Source organism: Stegodyphus dumicola, chromosome 5 (assembly GCF_044657685.1).
Source record: "Stegodyphus dumicola isolate Sdum_Otavi_A_Nest chromosome 5, ASM4465768v1".
In the NCBI taxonomy this organism is placed as follows: Eukaryota; Metazoa; Arthropoda; class Arachnida; order Araneae; family Eresidae; genus Stegodyphus; species Stegodyphus dumicola.
The window spans coordinates 122,141,067-122,154,923 of NC_140772.1; the positions used below are offsets into that span (position 1 = coordinate 122,141,067).

General features: G+C 30.9%; 1 protein-coding gene across 2 annotated transcripts in view; it reads right to left on the reverse strand.

Annotated features, from left to right (window-relative positions):
- Positions 1 to 11,682, reverse strand: part of mRpL28 (mitochondrial ribosomal protein L28) — a 99,819-nt gene extending 88,137 nt beyond the window's left edge. The window contains exon 1 of one of the 2 annotated variants that reach the window (XM_085817006.1): positions 11,417 to 11,682. In XM_085817006.1, coding sequence (XP_085673132.1) covers positions 11,417 to 11,586 — 170 coding nt within the window. In that variant the 5' untranslated portion in view covers positions 11,587 to 11,682. The remainder of the gene's footprint in view (positions 1 to 11,416) is intronic. The other variant, XM_085817007.1, reaches the window with a different exon arrangement.
- Between the last annotated feature and the right edge of the window lie 2,175 nt (positions 11,683 to 13,857).

A 13,857-nucleotide genomic window follows, 5' to 3' on the forward strand; every position in this document is an offset into this window, starting at 1 on the left:
ATAACATGCTTCAAATATTTTTATGTTGAAAAGTTCATGCTCCAAAATTGGCCTCCATTGAATGAAATATGTTATTTTTTTCTTTGTTTTTTATAACAACAATGTTCTTGTATTCAGAATCTGAATTATCAATAAAATTCTTTTAATAATATGCGATTCTATTTTGTCTTTTTGTTTAATGAAAAATTAATTTAAGCGACAAATCTCTTACATTTAGAAAAATTTTCAATTTTCGAAACGAGTTGCTGTCAAAAGCGCATCTTCTCGTTGCTGCATATATTTATTTAAAGCAAACAGCTTGGCGCGTGTGCTTTTATATTTGAAAAGATTCAGAGAATTTTCAACAGGGAAATAAAGTTATTAGTTTTACTGAATTTTGTGGATTCTTTTTGTTTTGAGGTAAAAGTAAAACCATCAGATATGTGATAACCTTAAAATAAGGGTATATATAATCAGGATTTTGCGGATTAATCTATATTCCGTTTAGTATTTTAATTTATCAGTGTTATTACACATCAGTTTATCAGTGTAAGTTATATCGGGTTTTAGTTGTGTTCGATATAAGAATTTTATTTGGTTTATATAAATCCGATTCGTTTAATAATATTATATTTATTAAATACTGTTTATTAGGTTTCCAAATCTGTCAAACCCAATCAATGCCCTCCTGGCTAAGATATCTGATTATCGCTATTTCGACTCATATTCGAACCCAAACAAATGAACTGGTTGAATTTTGTGATTTTCCCTATGTGTAACATGAACATGAGTACGTGTTACTTAGAAAGTCGTCCATGGAGACATTCATTTTTTTCGGCTGATATATCTCGCTTCCTTTGCCGTACTCAAAAAATCTAAAAATTTTTCAAAACGACTAACAGATGCATATAACAAAATAAAATTAAGTAAATGCATATAAAAAAACTGAAGTAAATGTATAGAACGAAAAAAAAAATGAGGTAAAAACAAATTTTCAATAATTTTTCAATACAGTAGTTTTTAAATTGCTTGTTTTCAAATTTTGTTTCATTTTTATGTATGTACTAATATACACTGTATGTGTGCGAATGTGTGCTTGTTCGGCATAGCCATATATATTAATTAAATAAATCTGATTTGAAAATGCATGCACTAACGCGCTATTCTCGTAATTTGAAAAACACTAAAGTATTGTCTGAGAAAAATATTTATAAAGAAAATTAAATTTCGTCTCCTTACTCGGTGCTGTGTAAAAAATTTAAAAAAGCTTATTAATTTTTTTCTTCTTTATTAAAAACAAATTAGTTTCTTTTTATCTATATAAGAAAGGTAAAAAAATCTTGCTGTCAGAATGGAAATTCTTAAAAATATAAAACTCGTCTTTTTCGAACAAAAGTTTCTGAGAAATTTCTCTAGGTCAGCAGGTAGTAACAGGACCACTGACTGCTTTGTTTGAAAAACCAGATGAAGTGGATGATTTTACCCCCCAAAAGGTTTTCTTTAACAAAGCAGATGCGGTTCAAATGGCTTTGCTGAGAAGCGTTCGTATTTGAATAGCTTGAAGCTTGAAAGCTTGAGTTGGAAGACTTATTGTTCCCGAAGCAATCAGTCAGACAGCAATAAAATTTGTTATAGATATTTCTCTCTCTCTCTCTCTCTGCGAGTTCTTGAAATCTTGGAATGGGTGAAAGTTTATTTTGTTTTACATATATAAGGAAACTGCATGTAAAGCAAAATAATTCAAGGCACCCATTGTATGTTAATCATTGTACGCCCCCTTAGCTCTTCGGTTGGGTATTAAGAAAAGAAATTCCTATACCGCTTTTGTATTACTTGTATAGTGAAAGATTTGAAAAAAATAGCTTCATATGAAAAGTTTTTCTCCGATGAACGAATACAGCTGAAACATGTTTCTGTCTTCAAGTATATCCACAAAACATGAAACAGTATTGTACTCTTTTGTATTCTATTGCATTTTTATATTACTTCGTGGTAAATTTTTTGATTCTTAAATTTCTCTCTCTCTTTTCTTATACACAAGTACTCTTTCAAATATGGCTGACCTATGAACCTAAATTTTTATATTATAACATTTTATATAAAAATTAGCCGTAATCATTAGACACAGCTTTGTGTATATTATATTCTTGAATACATGCCTACAATTAATACTAAGAATACTATTGATAAAATTCGTGATATAATTATTAATGAAAATACTGTTTAAGCTAAAAACCGATTTGAATCTTTTTTCCATTATAGGGTAACATGAGCCAAACAATTTTCGTTAGAAATATACAATTATGCTAACTTGACACATCAGATAGAAAATATTTTATCGTCATCATCGGCTAGGATAAAAGTTTTTACGCTTAAGATTTTGGATTATGATAAAGCACACAGGACCTATTTGTCCTAAGGGAAAGGAAGTCTCCAGGGTAAATTTTTTTTTTTTTTTTTTTTTTTTTATGTGGGAAACAAACTGTTAATTCACAATCAATTGTACTTATGAAAAACCCCTAAGCCTCCCATGCAGCTGCTAGAATTTACCGTACTCAGCTATCTTACCACTTGGACACTAGTTGGCTTTCTGAACTTACGCAATATCTATCTGAATTTGAATATTTGCACAACAAACGAGCAAAATAAAATGACACATTGTAAGTAGTACATTTTACTAAAATCAAACTTTCTTTGAAAAAGGAAAATTAATTGTAAAGAATAAGATGGATGCATTTAATTAAACGGCGGGCAATAACAGCGCTGATCATATGTTTCGTATAGGAAATCATTTTCTTCGTGTTATCGTATAACGGAAAATATCCACACATTATATTTTCCAGTTTTTAAGAAGTTATGGGTTATCTACTTTAAGAGAACACCTTCGTGGGCAATTTTCTAAATAAAATTGGCTTGAATTCACGTTACGCATTGGGAAAATCATAAAGACCACAAGCAGCTAAACTGTTCGGTTGCCAACAACAAACTACCAACATCCAGCAATCTTATTCACTCAACTATAGTGAACTTAAACTAATGTTTGTATATTATTAGTAATATTAAAATAACGAAAATATTTATTCTAATAAAAATTTTTGTTTGAATATCCTCCCTAGTAAGGTATTTCCTTTGGTTGGAGATTTGTCAACAATAAATGCTATGTTCAAACAAGACATTTATTTAGAGCATAATGCTTCAAAAATGTATGCTGGGATCCCCAAAAAAAGAATATCGCCGGAAAATATATCTCCGAAAAAATATTTAATTATTCATATTCTTATGATTAATTATTAAATAATTAATAACTTTTATAATTATTAAATGAAATGCTTATTTATACTTTACCAAATGTGCAGCAACACTCTTTCTTTACAAAAATACCATATTGAATAAATTATATTGTAAGCTAATAAATAAGTAACAACATTGCTTTGTTAAGATACAATAACAAGTCGAACAAACATTAAATTGGAAGTCAAAGAACAAAAATCAGCGTTATATTTTCAAATTTTCACAATCTAATTTTCATTATATCTTGTCTCGTTCATTTGCGCTTTTGCAGCTGAAGATGATGGTTCGGTAAAACCATTGAAACTAGTCCTGTGAAAATTTCAAAATATAACGCAGACTTTAGTCCTGTGAAAATTTGAAAATATAACGCTGATTTTTGTTCTTTGACTTCCAAATTAATAGCTTTGTTTGTTATTAATATGTCTCATCTTTCCTATTTCAGATAAAATTTACTAGTGTTTCTTGGACAGGAAAGCAAGAATTTTTAATTTGAATTTAATTGAAGAATATAGGAAAATGCTGAAGGTTTTAAAGATTTTTAATTAATGACAAAAATACAGAAAATCGGAAATAATACGAAATGTTTCAGCAATATCTCAGAAGGAATGAAAATTGCACCAGATATTTGTCAGAATATAATTTTAGTGATAGCAGTTTAATCAGTCTGCATTGAAATTCCAGTGGTAATCAGTGACATACAGATTTAGGTTACTTATGTTAAAAATGCGTAATAATTTAAAATTTAACCGGGTAAATTTTAAAACCAATTTATTTGAAAACTATCAGCTTCGCTGCGAGCCTTCGTCTGGCTTTTAAATGTACCGGAAAAATGGCTGAAGGGAACTCCAAACGTTAAATTTAAAAACTGCGTAGGATTTCACTCTGCAGAACAACTTCATAAAAAAGTTATTACGTATAACAAAATTAGAATGAAATAAGCAATATCCCTTAATACAAATATTAATTATCCTAATAAATAAATTAACCAAATTCCCTTTGCAAAATCTTAAGAACTCAAATGGTATAAAGGAGGTTAAGAACTTTGTTTCCTAAAAAAAACAGTCAAAGAGCAATAAATAAAATTAAGGAATGCAAAAAACAAAAAATTCTGAAAAGCAAAGTATAATTAATGATATTTTATCTTATGTTTTCAAGGGAAAAAATTACAATGAAATAAGCTATATCTCTTAATACAAATATTAATTATCCTAATTAAAAAATTAACCAACTTTCCGTAGAAGAACAAAAATCATGCAAAACTTTTCAGTATCTTATAAACAGTGAAATAAGCAAAAAATAACATGAAAGCAACTCAAAAAACAAAATTCTGCACAGAATTTTACTCCACAGAACAACTTTATCAAAAAAAAAAAAAAAAAAAAAAAAAAAAAATCAATAAAAATATATTTATATAAAAATGACAATGAAATGTGCCAATCTCTTAAAAACAGTGACATAAGAAATACGATGAAAAATTGTTGCCAAACCCATATTTCTAAAAAAATGAAACTATTCAAAATGATGCAATTTCATCAAAAGTCTATTAACAACAATAAGACAGGAAAATTGTTGCCAAAATCACATTTTTAAAGATGTGAGATGTGAGAAATGTACTCGGAAGCTTCATTTAAAAAATCTTTTAAAAATACAAAATATTATCATTTTTCCAAAATTCTTTTTGTAAAAGCATTCGCAAGGAGGAAAGTTTAACGTGTCCAAAAATCAAAGAAAAATAAACTGTACATTTTTAAAAATAAACTTTTTTAGAAAAATCCCATTGAAAAAGTGTTGAGCTCCCTTTGTTAAATAAATTCGTATTTAATCGATTTATTGAAACACGAAATTTATTTTAAGTTCGTAAAATAGCTAAGTGCCTACGTTTCATGACGATGGGAAAATGGAGTGTGTAGAGTAAAATCTCGCTTTCCTATAGCCCATTATGTTTCAAAATGACACGATTTCGTCACAAAACATGAAATAAAAAAAATTCGAATTCGAAAAAATCGCTTCGAAGTGCACTGGCTCTTGTGTAGATGTATCTATGTACCAAATTTCGTAGCCGTGGATCTATTAGCTTACGCGCAGCGCGAACGAAAGGCGCACACACACAGACAGAATCTTTCTTTTATTATATGTAGAGATAAGATTGTTTAAGGGAAGGAAACTTTCAAGTTTCGCAGCTGTAGCCTGCGGCATTAAGACGATCATCACGGAGAGTTTAGCCTTTTGCAATTCTCTTGACAGCTCACAGCTACCGAACAATATCTAGTAATCAATGTCACTTAGCGGAATCATTAAAGTAAAATTCTGGGAGGGATGGGAAATAACAAAAGAACTGCTTGACAATTTTCAGAGGTTTAGGGTTATTTTTGCAACATTTTACGGGAAGTTGGGTCCAAAACTAGCAACAGTTTTAAAAGAATTCGCAGAAAATCACTCGACAGGCTCAGGGTTAATTGGAAAACTTTACCTTTGTTTTGCGATATCCGAAAACCTTTAAATTAGTGGCTATTATCATCAAATTTAGCTACCCTTCAATATACATATTTGGCTATGCATCATGAGCTTGACAACTAACGACAAGCTGTTCCGTTAAATTTTATCTTGCTTCCATCACACACTGAGACAATCAGACAAGCTAACAAGTCCGTCATCAGGAATGATCTATAATCCGGACCTCAAAGCTTCAAGCTTTTTTTGTATGCTTTACACATGCACATAATGCGTTTACGCATGCGCATTTAGCACAAAAGACGAAACAACTTAAACAATTTACATTGAAAGAAATTTTGGTAAAAGTATAGTTTAGGGTACCCCTAGGTGAAGCTTGGCGATACATGGATACCGATTTTGTGCAATTCTTTGACTCGTTTTTTTTGGCTTGCGATTTTTGCCCCAAAAATCCCCGCTACACAAAGGCAAAATAACAAGACAAACAATTGCACAAACTTGGTATCCATGTACACATCGACTTATTTTCACTTAAAAAAATTCCCCGAATTGCACAAAAATGGCATAGTGCAGTCCTTTGACTTTATCCATGTACACATCGACCTATTTTCACTTTATGCACACTCTTTTAACTTTATCTATGTACACGTCAACCTATTTTCACTTTATGCACACTCTTTTAACTTTATCCATGTACACATCGACCTATTTTCACTTTAAAAAAATCTCAGAATTGCGCACTCCCTTTACTTTGTCCACGTACACATCGATATATTTTCACTTAAAAAGTCAAAGGAGCACCAAATTCTACAATATAGGTAAACAAAAATACATAATCTCAATAAAATACATTTTAAACCAAACAATAAAATAACATAAAAAAGGAAAAACATGTTATACATTTAAGCACTACCAAAAGCAAATATCCACTTACCATGATTTTCGAATTTGCTTCGTACATTCAGAGCCACATAAAAATCAAAATATCAATCATACTCAAATGACTTTTTTCAAACCAGGTACTCTTTCTGATCGAACACTTTACATAGTGAACATCTGAACCTTTCTTCCTACAAACCCATTCAAATCCATCTAAACGGTTTTTACGGTCGACTAGATGCATATCCTTCCTACATACAGGACACTTATAATGGCTACTAAGTAAATCTTCATTTACACACCAGTCAATTAAAGCTCTTTTCACCTTTCACTCCAAATCGTACAGAAACTTCAAATTACAAATTAATCTTACTACATTCGGCCATTCTACTGTCTAAAGAATCAAACCAACATACACCACAAAAACGCTTACAAAACATCCCATGATTCAAAATTTCCCAGAATCATGCACCCGATTACGTCACAATAGGGTTTCCATAGCATTCAACCACTCAGGCTACCATAAATAAAACAACAGGTTGGCGATAAATGAAACAACAACTTCGCTATAATACAAGGGATACCTTAAAGTCTACTCTACCCAAAATGTTTAATAAAGTAAACAAATAAATATTAAGCTTTTTTTTTTTTTGTAAATTTTAGATTTTTTGTAATGCTCTTTGGATCGCACGTAATGCGTTTACACATGCGCGTTTAGCACAAAAAACAAAGCAAACAACTCACATTGAAAGAAATGTTTAATAAAGTAAACAAATAAATATTAAGCTTTTTTTTTTTGTAAATTTTGAAACCCTTTAGATAATAATTGATCTCTATTTCATAAATTACGGTTTAATATTTTTAATTGTATAATTTCTGCATGCCATCTTACCAGATTTAAATCTATGATCTATAATCCGGAAAAACCCCTAATCCGGAATCGCCAAAGTCCCGACTAGTCCGGATTACAGACTTCGTATTGCAGTTAGTTATTTATTATAGTTATGTCTATTTCTTGCACATTCTTAAGGCTTATTAGAGTTCTGAATAAATAAATTCCCACATATTCTTAAGCCTTATTAAGGACCAGCATTAGATACCTTCCATGCCTATCTCTGTGGGTCCTAAATTCTGCGACTGGGTACGGCCATACGAGCCCTGGCACTGGTTCTGAGTTTATGTGAATAATAAATCAGTTATTCTTGATTCAAATAGCCCTAAATGCAATCTTTCGATCTATGAGTATCATCAGCAAAATCTATTTTTAGCATATGGAAAAAAAATTTTGGTAAATTTTTCCTCGTCAACATTTTTTAGCGCATTTAACTTAAATCTGTAATCATCGCCAAGCGTAATGTCAATATGAAATGTCACCATACTCCTTTATTACTAACATAAAAAAAATTGTTTAGGCATCGCTACATACGTCATTACTCAAGTTGTCATGTTTTGATAAACATGCGGTGTTGAAAGGAAAATATAATAAATTAAGATTCGCCAGGTTGGCATCACATCAACGATGTATTTATGTGGAATGTTTCGGTTTGAGATGTGTGCCAAGCAGATACGCAGCAACGGAGTCCAATTGCTGATCGTACAAATTTATGCTAAAATGATTATTTCTTCAATAAGAAGGTACAGTCAAAAGTCGTTAATCCGGACTCATCGGGACTTCGGCGATTCCGGTCCCAACATTAACTGAAATCGATAATTAGATAATTTTAGCTTATATCGTCCGTTATACATAAAACGCGCACGCGAAAATGTATTCTGCGCTTGCGCACACTCATACACGCGGTTGTAAAAGGTCTTACGCGCATGCATAAACGCCTATGCGCATGTGTCAACGCGGCGCACGCGCAGAAAGTTTTTAGCTTTGAGGTCCGGATTATAGATCATTCCGAATTAACGACTTTTGACTGTATTTTATTTAGTGCCGAAGTGAAATTAAGAATCGGGACTCTCCAGATGTTTTATTATGCATGGAGGGGGGGGATCAAACACGCATGCAAAAAAAAACTACAAGAAAAACATTGAATGGTGGTTTTGAGGTCCAGATTTTAAATTATTCTGGATAATGTACGTCCGGATTGCAGACTTTGTACTGTATAAATGTTATTTGAAATTTTTGTTTGAGTTTTCCTATTTTGTGTAAGTAATATGTAGATGTAATCCTTAATTTTTTTTATATTTTGACTTTGATCGCGATTTTTGTTATTTTATATAAATTAAGTAAAATAATCTACCCCTTTCTTTTGACAAAAATTCGAAAAATGGTTAAAACCAGTTTTTTGGAAATACTGAATTTGAAAACCAGTTTTTCAAAAAAGTCTATTTTTGTATAAACCCTAGTCCAGAGATTCTGAACCAGTGGCATGCATACCACTGGTGATATGCAAGAGAAAAATAGGTGGTACGAAAAGAAACAAAGTATTTTTAACTATTAAATTCAAAAATCTCGTGAAGGAAAAAAAAACATGACAGAAATTTCCTCTCATCGAACTCTAACAGAAGATTTACAAAATAACACATTTGTTAACTTTTGGCTAAACCCCGAAAAGGATTTTAAAGGCGTTTCACATTAAGCTATTTTTTTTTTCCTTTTTGCAGAACATACTTGTGTGAACGAGAATTTTCTTCCACGTTTTATTTTAAAAAGAAATACAGAACAAAATTAAGTGGATCCTAGTTTAAAGTGAAATAAGAACGGATAGAAAGTAACTGATCTTTCCTTAACAGGCTCAAATTTCACACTAAATTTTAGAATTAAAGTATTATAACTTAGATTTTGATAATTAAAATGGTAACTAATTTTTAATCTAATATTTTTTTATGTGTGCATATTTAATACAAATAGCCAATAGGTTGTACAAATGACAATATATATATATATATTAATGTTTCTATAAAGAAATGGAAAAAATAATCATTGTAAAATGTAGTGGTGATACTAAAGTTTTTCAGTTTTCGACTAGATGGTATGCATATGTCAAAAGGTTGAGAACCGCTGTCCTAGACAAAACATCGCTTGACATTAGCCATGACATGCTTTCAGCCTTTGCATGGTTGTAGAGAGGGGTTAACATTCTTGTTATCCGATCTAAATAGTAAGTGAAGCTCCACATGTATTTGTGGAGTGGGATAGTGCCATGACCTTGTAATGTTGCTTATACTACTTTTCTTTTGTTGGCATAGCAGCAGGGAAGAGAGAAAGAATTAGATTCCAAAGACCTTAATTTAGCAAATTTCTAAATCAAGTTCTTCCTTAACTGTCTAACTGGGAACTACACTTTGGAAATGCTACTTACGTTTTATCCCATCAACCATCGAACGCTGGTTACTATTGAAACATGAATTTTGGCAGAGATCCCGCTAAAGTTGCTCCAGTCTTTGCTACGGACTTCTGAAGGAACTAATGCCTTTTTATCTTACAATCAATCAGTATTACACTCCCTTTTTTTATGCCTTTGTAGACTTCTACTACTTTGTTAAGTTCTCGGATTTTACCAGAAGCTGTGTTTAGAATCTACATCTTTTACAACTAGGTCTTCCCAAATTATTAAAGTTTACTTCTATTTTATTAGCTAAAGACTTTCCTTACAGTTATTCTTTTATAACAGCTAGTTTTAAATGATTACTGAGGGCATATACATTTACTTACAGTACTGAGAGACTGCACATTAACCCTTTACAGTCATATGCCTACTATCAGCCACCAAAGTTTTTTTTTTTTTTTTTTTTTTCTTTCTTTTAAACCATTCCAGTCATATGTCTGCACTAGAGCAATTAACCATACTGATCTTATATTATAAATAGTCAACATGCTTCATAACCTTTCATATTATGTATTACTGTTCATTCAAAAAAAATTAATTCCAACCAGGCACTTTCCTTTCTCTTTTTCCTTTATTTTCAATCAGTTATCTTTTCTCCTTTTCTACCCTGCATTTCCCCCCCTTTTTTTTTCAGGACATCACAATGGCAGTTATAGCATTAGCAATATGATAAAATATATCCTTCTTTAAAGTCATAAAATGCACTGTCTTATATCAACAGAAATTTATTTTTAAGATCTCATATAAATTCCTTAAATTCTCATCCAAAATAGCCAAAATGAAATATATTTTACAAATATGGAAGTCTCTTCCAAATCTTTTTAAGAATTTAACTTACATAAAGAGAGTTATAAAAATGATGAGGAAATTTCAGTGAAATGCAATTTCAATTTTCTTTTATATTAAAATGCACCTAAATATATCGTCACAGTTCTTGATTAATTGTATGAAAATTATTACACATTAGTAATCAAATATCTGGAAACTTCTGCATAATCATTAAAATTTAAAACAATCTACGGCTTTCCTAACTAAAGCAAAATATTTAGATTACAAAGTATAACTTTAATTTTTAGAATCAGTGTGCATATATAATAGAAAAAATTAGTTAAGGGATTAAATTTTCGTAGAAAAACTTGTTAATAATAATTTTTTTTTCCATTAACAATTATTACCTCATATAATTCAAAATTTTGTTTCTGCGGTATAATAACAGGGATATTCTTATAACACTAGTCTAGTGACTGTCATTTAGGAAATTTTATATCATAAAATATCACATCAAAAAGATAGAAGAGTAATTATAATTTGAGAGAAATTGTCCCACAAAAGACTAGGATTGAAAAATAGCAAAGAATGAGCACAATAAATAAAAAACATTCCGTCACAGATGCAATTACTAAGTGTCCCCAAAAAAGAAATTAGCCAACAGAAACCTAAAATATAGTAATAAAATAGGTAAGTAATAACAATGTTTTTACTTTTGCTTGGTTTTGGGATCAAGAACATATTTCTCTGGCTCAGGTATATAATGCACAGGAGCAGGAGGCAACTTAAGAGAATCTAAATATTTTTTATATACCAGCGGTAAGCGTGCTTTAACACTATGTGGGGAAGGCTTAAGCTCTTTAACATTGTAAAATTTAAACATTTTAGTTAAAACTTGATCACAGAGTACAGTCGCAAGTTTTAAAATATTTTTTCAAGCCCGTTGCCAACAAGAAATAAAGTCAAAAGACAAATCAAGGCCAACTTATACTGAAGGCCTGCCAGTGTGAAAATATTCTTTTGTGTTTTCGGTGGCTTGCGTGATATTCCTACTGACCGCAAGATGACAATTCAGCTACAATTTGCGATGTTTACGAAGATCGCAAATGTAGCAAAAACGAATTCTGTCTTGTTATATTCAAAGCTTAAAAAAAAATTAATCCGTAGTAGTCAGAAATTGTTGATTTCTTCTTAATAGAAATATTTTTAATTAGAAGGAAAGCATGAAATTTTAAGCCATCCCACCTTTTTTTAATACATAAACACCAGCTATTTGATCTCGATTATAATTTCAGCTTTCTTCTATATATGCGCTATTCTGAATTGTACGCATTACATATGCTCTGAATTACCTTTAAATTTAGGTAACTCAGAACATACACCTTTTTTTTTTTAATTATTTATATAGTAAGAATTTCTATCGGCTGTCCTGAGTTTAGTAGCCCCTATCACAGATGTAGTTAACATATTAATAATACACCGCAATCTAAAATTTGAATATCTGTTTCCACGACATAAGAGTAAAATTATTGGATATTGTTCTGAGATCCAACGCCAAAAAGGGTCTCCCCTTATTATGGTAGACTTACAGCTTATTATGATAGACCAGGGGCCGTATCCTCCTTGCGTGCGACGAGATCTCGATACGAGAGTGACGTCACATATGACGGGTTTTTCGTGCGGAGAGACAATTTGCAATCCTCGAGTACCGATCGAAACCATTTCGTGCGGCGTAGCGATCGTCTGGTTTTCGGCTGCTTATATGCAACCGTTTAAAAATCTTGCGATCGAAAAGTAATGGCGTCGGATGAATGTTTAGCAATGTATCTTTTAAATTGAATACATCATCGTAATTCAATTCAAAGAAGAATGTTCCGAAGCATACTGGATACGTTTGCATTATCTGTTAAGCAGTTTATAAAGTTATTTAGGGGAGATAAACAGTAGTATTCTGTTCTGAATTAACAGCTTTTGTTCGAAGGACTCTTACATTTTACTAGATTGCCGCCTGAGCTAAGAGTAAGTTACTTATTTGAATTAAAATTGTAAATAACTTAATCAATTATTCTATAATTTATGTTTATATATTCTACATGTGTCGTGATTTCTGGTTTTCTGATCAATTTCAGTTGTAGAAACATTTTTTATGAATTCGTCTATACTTAACGAATAATTTTCTGCTTAATATTTTTTATGTATCACCTGAAACATTCGAAAAATTAAATTGGAATTAAGTTCCGAATTATATAATAGTAAACAGAGAAGAATATGTTAGTTTTCATAATAAATTACATCTTTGGTGCATAACATTCTCATTTGTGTTTTGTTGTCAAAAATCAGGATCTGAAAAAAGTTAGTTAAAAGTTAGTTTAAAAACTAGTTGGATTCGGAACTACTCTGATATGCGCCCTCAAGTCGCCAAATATTTTTGGAGAGAAACTTTACGTTGCCATATTACTATCTAAATTTTTTGTCTACATTTCGAACTTTAAGCCTAAAATGTCTCCAAAAACACGGTTTTCGCACATGCAAAAACTACGTTCTGAACACACGATTTAAGCTAAAAATCCGAAACAAAAACAAAAAATTTAGATAGCAAAAACGTAAAGTTTCTAACCAAAAATATTTGGCAAGAATCCATGTACACAGCGACATGTTTTAACTTAAAAAAACATCTACGAATGGCACACTGTAGGCAACGAACGAATCTACGAACTACGCACACCTCGCTTTAATAAATTAACATAACAACAATAAATTTCAAAGAATACCATGTACACAGAGTTCTGTTTCAACTTTAAAAAACATCTACGAATTGCACAATCTACACTAAAAACAAATCAAGAATATAAATAAAAATAAATTTCAGACAATTCAAAAAACAACAATAAAAACGGAAATTCATACAAAAAACAATGAATATAACATTCTACAATATAAAAACAATAAAATAAAATGCACTTACCATAATGAAAGCTTCTTTTAAAAGCAGAAATATCTTTCCCCCCTATCTTCTCAGATACAGAGCATGCAAAGTCCAAAATACATTCGTTAATAAAATTTCGCCAGTCACACAACGTCTGTGAAGAAAACTTCCACGATTTTGCTATATCACATGCCTTCCTACGATTCAAAATTTCGAAAGTAACAATAA